General features: G+C 38.9%; 1 protein-coding gene across 2 annotated transcripts; it reads right to left on the bottom strand.

Annotated features, from left to right (window-relative positions):
• On the bottom strand, positions 1–7199 carry drc1 (dynein regulatory complex subunit 1 homolog (Chlamydomonas)). 2 transcript variants are annotated; one of them, XM_008419164.3, is made up of 17 exons: positions 7050–7199; positions 6882–6951; positions 6043–6155; positions 5742–5931; positions 5534–5671; positions 4733–4819; positions 4508–4630; positions 3840–3967; positions 3634–3765; positions 3501–3537; positions 3159–3422; positions 2965–3054; positions 2785–2868; positions 2606–2706; positions 1145–1297; positions 983–1068; positions 1–81 (listed from the first exon to the last, which is right to left on the bottom strand). In XM_008419164.3, the coding sequence occupies exons 2-17, from the start codon at positions 6936–6938 to the stop codon at positions 65–67; spliced, it is 1800 nt and encodes a 599-aa protein (XP_008417386.1). In that variant the 5' UTR covers positions 6939–6951; positions 7050–7199; the 3' UTR covers positions 1–64. The 2 variants fall into 2 exon arrangements, with proteins under 2 accessions (XP_008417386.1, XP_008417385.1); XM_008419163.3 differs by having other exon boundaries at positions 3159–3537.
• Between the last annotated feature and the right edge of the window lie 743 nt (positions 7200–7942).

The following is a 7942-nucleotide window of genomic DNA, read 5'->3' as shown; positions in this document are numbered from 1 at the left end:
TCAGTTAATAAGTCCTTTATTTAAATATAAACTTTACGGCAATGCACCACTTATGTCGATTATGTCATTTCTTCAGGTAATCTGTGAGAGAACATGTACAGGGGTCAGTGGAGAGCATTAAAACGGCATGTTTTAAATATCTTTAAGTACTTTCAACAAGGGATGTCTCAATCCAATCTCAAATACTGCAACAGGGCCTTAGTTACACCATTTTTAAAATGATCGTTATGGGAGGTTAGCAGATTGCCAGGATTGACAGTGATGTTAGGATTGGTACGTCTGCTTTTTGAGCTTTTTTAAAAAAATATAATCTGTTTGGGCTTCTACTAAAACAAAGAGCTTATTGAAACCAATTAGCCAACAATTATTGTATAACAAATGGTTTTTTACCGAGTCAGCATTGGTCACACTGAAACTGTTTGATGATTTATTGCTGACATATTGTTCAATCTTAGGTTTTTTTGTACATTATAAATCAAATGAAGAACATTAAGTCATATGGATTGTTTTTAATTCAGAATGAGATTGATAAACATTTTTAAATAAAACTACTCATAAACACCAAGAAACAGTCACACCATTAACAAAAGAACATCCAGAGCTAACATTTTAAATTTAATATAATCCCATTGTCCTGAAATTAATCATCCTTGAATCGAAAATATTGAAATTTTGTAGACGAACCAAATGTTTCATTTTAATTGTGTCTCTGATTATTTGTAGAATGCAATAACTTCTTTGTTTATGGTCAGAAATTTTATTCCTCACCTGTGTTACAAAGAAATCAAGTAAACTCTTATTGTTCCATCACTGCCAAAGCTGAATATCAAACTCCTTACAGTTTGATTTAAATGTGAATTCACATCCACATGTCAGTATAGCTAGGTGGGGGCCGTGTTACAACCTTTAAGGCAGTGCTAAAAACAGACTAAACAAACACGTCCTCCTAGAGGTGAAGTATAATAAACAGCAGCAGACATACTGTCGATTTCCAAGCGCAGCTCTGCGTTCTCGTCCTTCAGACGTTCCTGCTCCTTGGTTAGCTGAGAGACGTCTGTCAACACAGCGCTAGAAAACACAAAAACACATCCCAGCAAAATTCTTTGTCACGGAGACATGTTTTCTACCTGCATGAGCCACTTACTGGTACTGCTTTAGTGTTCTCAACGTGGAATCCCACAGTTTAACTCTCTCCTCTGCGATGATGTTGCCTAGGCTATTCCAATACGCTTCGTCCCCGGAAGAGTCCCGCGCATGTGCGAGCCACAGTCTGGAAAGTTCCTGGGCTGAGCTCGTCCTAAAAGAATACCATGAAGATGACGGCACTGGACGTAGTTGATGAGGCAAAACAGATTTCATCAAACGGTCATAAAAAGATGAGGGTTTCCAAAGCAGTTTATGGCTGTAGTGCATACAAGCTCATCAGACGTGAACTTTTATACAAGTTTAACTACGTTCATCAAATCTTTTTTTTTTTTTTAAAAGGTCCAGCTGGACGCAATCTGGTCAAAATGGTATCTTACGCTACACAGATTGCATCCCTGAGTCTTTAAGATGTGGATGCTTTTATGACCTTTCTATGTTCAAAAGTTGCTCGTTTTGATTTGATTCCTGTCAATACACAGCAGATGTCCTTTAAATATTATCTCATTTGTAATGTTTGGAAATCCAGGATGCTTCCAAAATAGTCTCTTGTGATAAAGTCCAAACTAGAAATAGTGATTAATGCAATCTTGTCTCTTTGTTCAGTAGGTTGATTACATGTTTGAATCTGAAAATTCTGCTTTAGCCGCAAAAATAGTTTTCTTTTTTTTCTTGTTGAGATTAAACAGTGCAACATAACAATAAAATATTTAATTTTTTCCTGACTATGCAATGTGACAATCCATCTCTGACTGACTGATGAGTGCTGGTATCGTCTCGTCTCCCAGAGTGCAGCAACCCCCCTACTAAAACGCAGGAACACATAATATTAGTCCTGGCTTCTCTCCGAATTGGCTTTCAGTGTTCTTTAGTAAAATAAAATAAAGCTTTTATTATTTGCCTTTAAAGTTTTCCATGTGCTCCTTCACACTCCAATCAGAGGATTCTTTTCAACCAACAATTTGTCTTAGATTATCCAAGATCTAACCTAAAATATAAAAGTGGTTAGGGTAGTGCAGAAAGAGATGAACTGCTTAGAAGAAGTCTGATTGGAATAACTTTTTATTTTTTTTAAATGTGACTCATCAACGTTTTTCATTTTTGCTGCAGTTAAAAATCCAGATCGTTTTCTTACAGACAGCTCCCTAATATTGAAAGAGTTACTCCTTCAGTTGGAACTTCGACAGACTGAGACTGATCAATTTTTTTATTTTGAAAGTTTTATTGGCTCTAGTGGCCTTTATTTGATAGTTAATTGACAGGAAAGTGGGTAATGAGAGATGGGGAAGACATGCAGCAAGGGTCACCAGGCCGGGAATCGAACCTGGGACATCCGTGTCAAGGACTGAGGCCTCCATGTGTGGGCTGTGCTTAACCCCTGCACCACCACAGCACACAACTGATCGATTTCTAATATGTTAAAACAGTTTAGCATAGCTCCACGTTGCTACAGCGTTCTCACCTGAAACTTTGTTGCTCAAGAAAGCTTTTCAGAGCACGAAGGACGTGGTTAGGGTGGATGAGGTCCAACGAAGTGCCTGTCATGCTGGCACTATGTGAATCCTGGGAGAATTAACAGATAGTTTTCAGCGAGGTCGATGCTGCAGAAAACCCACACAGAGCTCTTTGTCTGTCACTCACCCTGGTCTGCTCATTCTGCTGATCCGTGTACCTCACCAGGAAATCCATCAACTTAGGCAAATCCCTTTCATCAATACCGAGAGTCTAGAATAGAAGACGGCATGTCTTCTTGTTCACGTTTTGTGCCAGGTGGGAATATTTGTGCTGAAAGTGATTTGAAGCAGCTGAATGTGCGCTTACGTAAAGGATGGATCCCAGCTTTACTCCGGTCTGTTCCTGGGTCACCAGAGGAGCCAGCAGCTTCAGGATCTTGGCTTCAATCAAGAAGTCCTGGTCGGGAAACCCAGGAAAATTTACGGCTCAACGTGTCTGTGTTTTGATGTTTTGACTTTTTTTTTTTTTTTGCCATCATAAAAACTGAATTGGTAACCAACCGTTTCATTACACAGCAGCTCCCTCAGTTCTTCCTGCGTCTCCTCGTCCAGCTTCTCGCCCTCCCATTCGGGGCTGCTGTTGATGAACGCTAATTCCTCTTCCGTGCTCTCTGTCGTATCCAGAATCTCAATGGAAGATTCAGCCGGACTCTCCACCGGTGGAAACTGTGTCTGGACTATCTCTGTTCTCGTCTTCCAGGGCCGGAAGGGACTGGAGAGCAGCAGGAGGTTCAAATCCGTCTGCTGCTCGGGTGAACCGTAGAGCTGCTGGGAGATCACAGAGTCTATGGCCAAAGCTCTCTGTGCTAAGTGCTTTACCTCTTCTTCAATCATCAGCCACACCTCCTCAAAATGTTTTGCATCGGTAATAGCAAAATGCCTGCACGTGGAAACAAGCGCAGTCAAAAAAACAACAACAAAAAACAGGTCTCTAGAGGCAGAGTGGAACTCGTTTGAAACGGGAAATCTGACTCACTTGACTTGGCTTTTAATGCGTTCGTGCTTCTGGGTGTAGTGTGAGTAATCTGTCAAAGCAATGCTCTGCTTTGCAAATTTTTTCTGGTGGTCGATGTATATGTTCTTCAGCTTTTCTATCTCTCTCGCCTCCCTGGAAACACAAACCAGTCGATGTATAGCAGCGGGTGCAACGTAGGTTTCTGCATGGGAGAGGAGCCGTGCTACCTGGTGATCCTGCCTTTGATACTTCTGAATGTGGTAAGAAGTATTTCTTCCTTTTCCAAGTACAAGTGTCTTTTCATCTTCAGGGGTAAGTTGCTGTTCTGGATTTTTTTCTGTTCTCTCTCTTGGCCCTGCAAAGCAAAGAAGAGGGCAGCTTAAGCCACAAGTCAAGTCGTAAAAGCCTTCTCACCACTGACAGGTAAGCAAGGTAACCATGACGATTTCGCAGAGGTCCTTTTCACAGACTTTTTACGGCTTTCATAAAGGCTTTTTGGAAAGTCCTCTTCCGTGACGTACTATGAAGGGACTCTGGTACTGTGAGAATCCAGGATTATGCCACCAGTTCATTGTAATTCTGAGGTGATTTAACAACAAAATGAAATAGTTTTTTTCCTGTTAGCTTAACTACGGTTGTTTTTCTAGGCTCAGAACTTTGACAAAAGTCAACAAAAGCAACAAATCAGAACTAACATAACAGAGCTACTCCAACATGTTGCCACCACAAGTAGGAAAGTTCTGGAACGAGTGGAAAATATTGCAAATGGTGTAATAAGATGGCTCCATGGTTATGGAAGTAAATGTATACCTTCAGATTGATTTTTGATAGATTTTGTAATAATAACAACTGCAACAAGCAAGACCCTTTGACACTCTTCTACCTTCCTACATACCAGAATTCTCATGCATCTCTCATAATCCAAGGCGTTGAAGACGTGATTGCTCTCTTGACCAATCTCGTGAACCTCTCTCTTGTATTCCTCCAATTTCTTTCTCCTCTCTTCCAGCCTCTCAAGCTGCAATCGGAGTCATTCAGTGGTTCATTTAGTGAAGGGGAATGAAAATGTTGGACTTTCGTGTACGTGTGTGCTTCATCTCAGAAGTGCAGTCATCCTGACCTCTTCGTCCCAAAGTTTCTTCAGCTCTCGATCCAGTTCTTCCTTGTCTTTTGTAAGCAGGATGCTTATTTCCTGCCGATGACGACTCTGCACAAACAATCACCCCAGGGATAGTTAGCGAAATTTACATTCTGGGGAGATCACATCTAGACATTCGTCATGTGAATGAATACATTTTTGAATCAGACAAAAAAAAATTTCTATGATTTTAAAAAACAAAACCCATGTACACAAGTTTGACTTTATTTTTTAATTTTAATTTTAAACACATAGACGGTTTGACACATAAATATACTCCTTCTCTTTATTATTGTCCTTAGACTAAATGCACCTCAACGATGCTCTCTTTTCCAGCCACTAACAAGGTTTTGGAATAATTCTGGTGGTATTTGACCAGTCATACTGGCAAAAATGTCTAAATTAGTTTAAACTGCTTCCATGGCATACATCCTGATTCAAAGCTAAGTGACAACATTTTCAACGGACATTAATAAGGGCATTATGAAGGCCCTTCCACAAGTTTGACAGTTAACATTAAGCTTCAAGAATGTCCTTCTCAAAGTCCTGTCTTCAATTAACTTTTGCTTAGAAGCAGATCTATGATATGTAGATAAAGAGTAGCGAAATACCCAGCCGAAATGATCCATGAATAATATTACATTTATGCTCAAACAAGAGTGTTTATAAACATTTCGGTGGAATTGTAGAAAAAAAAACTTGGAACAAATATAGATGCCCGTGGCAGATTCAGGAGCTTTCACCAAACCATTCGAAGCTGCTTCTGTCAGAACTGGGTCCCACCTCAATCTGGGCAAGCTCCTCCCGGTAGACTTTGGTCATAAGCTTAATTTGGTCCTCCATCCGTGCAATCATCACATTAACCTCCTCTGCATTCTTCCTCAAGGTGCTCGCGTAGTTATCATCTTGGAGCTTGAGCGCCTGTTCAACACAAAATGAGCGAGCTCATGAATTTGGAAAAAAAAACAACATAAGAACTGAATGGAGTTACCTGCAGAAGCTCATTTATGATGGCTTTCTTATCATTTATAATAGTGGAATAAAGCTCCTGCTGCTTCTTTAATGCTTTCTGCAGGTCTTCAGAGACCCCCTTCTGATTAATAAAGTTCTCAAATTGTCTTCTCAGTATTTCATCAGATTTTTCCTGGCTTGAGATTAAATCATTTTCCAGCATTGCCGCTCTGATTGACAAAAAAAAAAAAAAACAAAAAAACACAATAATGGTTTGTGTGGTGATTTAACCTTGAGATACTAACTTTAACCTGCCTGCTGAATAAATGTAAAAGAGTTACCTCTTTGCTTGAGCTTTGCCCCGCAGTGTCCTCTGCAGCACCATTTTGGCGTCACATGCAATTTGGGTGTTTGTCACTATCGTGCTCAGATCTTTCTGCAGGAGTTTTATCCTCTAAAAATAACAATGTTAGTTTTACAGTAAGGCATGAAATATTGTCTCTCAAAAATTCAACCAAACCAAACTGAAAGACAATAAAGCAGAATAAGTTTAGACAATAAACATGTAATAGTGTATTTCTTTACAGCTACTGCTGATTATTTGTATGAAATCAACACAGTGAAAGAACTGCCGAAAAGAAACATCTGACGGCAGCAATAATGTCACTGTAAGATAATTTTCAGATATACTAAGTGAAATATTTAAAATTTCTTCTTTGAAGACTTGAAATAAATACTTGCAAAGCAGCATGCTGAGTGACCACTGCAACAGGGCAAATGACTGTATTTGCCCTGTTGCAGTGGTCACTTGATGGAGACAGATAGTGTTGAAATGTTCATCTCTATGAGGTTTGCATAAGGAGGCTGAAAACTGATCAGTTTTTTCAAAACACTTTTATTTTAGCACTAGTGACCTTCATTTACTGAATGTTGGAACGTTGTTGCCAAATAGTGAGATCCTGCTGTCAAATAGAGTGATGCTGTTGCCAAATAGTGAGGTCCTGTTGCCAAAAAGTGAGACACTGTTGCCAAATAGTGAGGTCCTGTTGCCAAGTAGTGAGATACTGTTGCCAAGTGATATACTGTTGCATAATAAAACATTATGTGACCATAACTTCAAGCAGTATAAAGTAAAAAAAAAAAAAATCATACAGAAAACAAATGGGTTAAAAATGTAGACCTGTTCACTTTCTCTCTCCTGCTCCTCTTTTGATTTACTTCCTTCTTTACCCTCCATCTTAAAGATTTGCCTGTAAGAAAAATATTTTTGAAAAATTACACCGTTCGACCGAGCATTAACAATTTCGGGATCAAAGGAAGCAACTTCAGTTTTACGTATTCAGTTTACCTGCTCGCTGTTTTTCCGCCGAACTACACAGGGAACTCTCGTACCTCTTTAAGGTTTAAAATAACTTCTTCCTTATTCACAACACGTCAAGTGAAATCTACTGAAAAAATGTAAGCAGTTCTAGTAGAAACGAACAGGTCGTTTGTTTGCAAACTGTTTCTATGGCGACAGAGGTATCGAACTGCGTCAAGTGCTGCATTTAAAGGCCCTCGTAAATGTGCAAGAATGTTGATATCACAAGTCCCATCCCTTTCTGTTATAGCGACAAGTCCTTCTCTGATATATGCAGGATTGCTGCTTTTGTGTGAACTCGGACACCTGAATGAGTATGTGGAAATGATTTCACAGACTAGTTCACTATCTTCTACCTGTTTTCAAACCTGTTCCGACTTTTGCGGCATTTTTTTGTTTTTGTTTTGAGACGTGGGGAATGGGAATCCCTTCTTCAGCAATTCAAAAGTACCATTGTTTATTTTTATTTATTTATTTTATCATTTACAGTCGGGGTCTGTCTGTACCCCCTTAAATAACTAAGACAACTTAGTACAACTCAAAAGACATTTATACTTTTGAAAACGTGAAAAATAAAAACTGTTGTGTTATAATTTTGAGTTTTAAAGGAATAGTTTTCACTGCAAAAGAAATGTGGTTGACAAAGATTCATAATTATTAGTTTTATAAGTGTACTTTTGAGATGTAGCTACTTGACTTTCTAAATCACAATATTCAGATCAAAACAAGTATTGGTTGCTCTTTTGCAAAATCTGGTGTATATTCTTTTTGTGTTACTGACTTAACTTTATACATGCACCACAACATGAACAACAACAATAATAACGCTAATAATAGTAATACTGTCATATGTAAAATATTACAACTTATTGTTTTACCTT

The sequence above is a fragment of the Poecilia reticulata genome, chromosome 9 (genome assembly GCF_904066995.2).
Source record: "Poecilia reticulata chromosome 9, P_reticulata-male-v2, whole genome shotgun sequence".
Classification (NCBI taxonomy): Eukaryota; Metazoa; Chordata; class Actinopteri; order Cyprinodontiformes; family Poeciliidae; genus Poecilia; species Poecilia reticulata.
Note: the sequence above shows the minus strand (reverse complement) of the source record. Positions and strands in the feature narration are given on the sequence as shown.

Coding starts and splice junctions, on each gene's coding strand:
- drc1 (XM_008419163.3), bottom strand. CDS start 6,938: ATGGAGGGTAAAGAAGGAAGTAAATCAAAAGAGGAGCAGGAGAGAGAA. Junction 4,631..4,732: donor AGAAACTTTGGGACGAAGAG/GTCAGGATGACT, acceptor CTCCGATTGCAG/CTTGAGAGGCTGGAAGAGAG. Junction 1,298..2,605: donor CTTGAGCAACAAAGTTTCAG/GTGAGAACGCTG, acceptor GTATTCTTTTAG/GACGAGCTCAGCCCAGGAAC.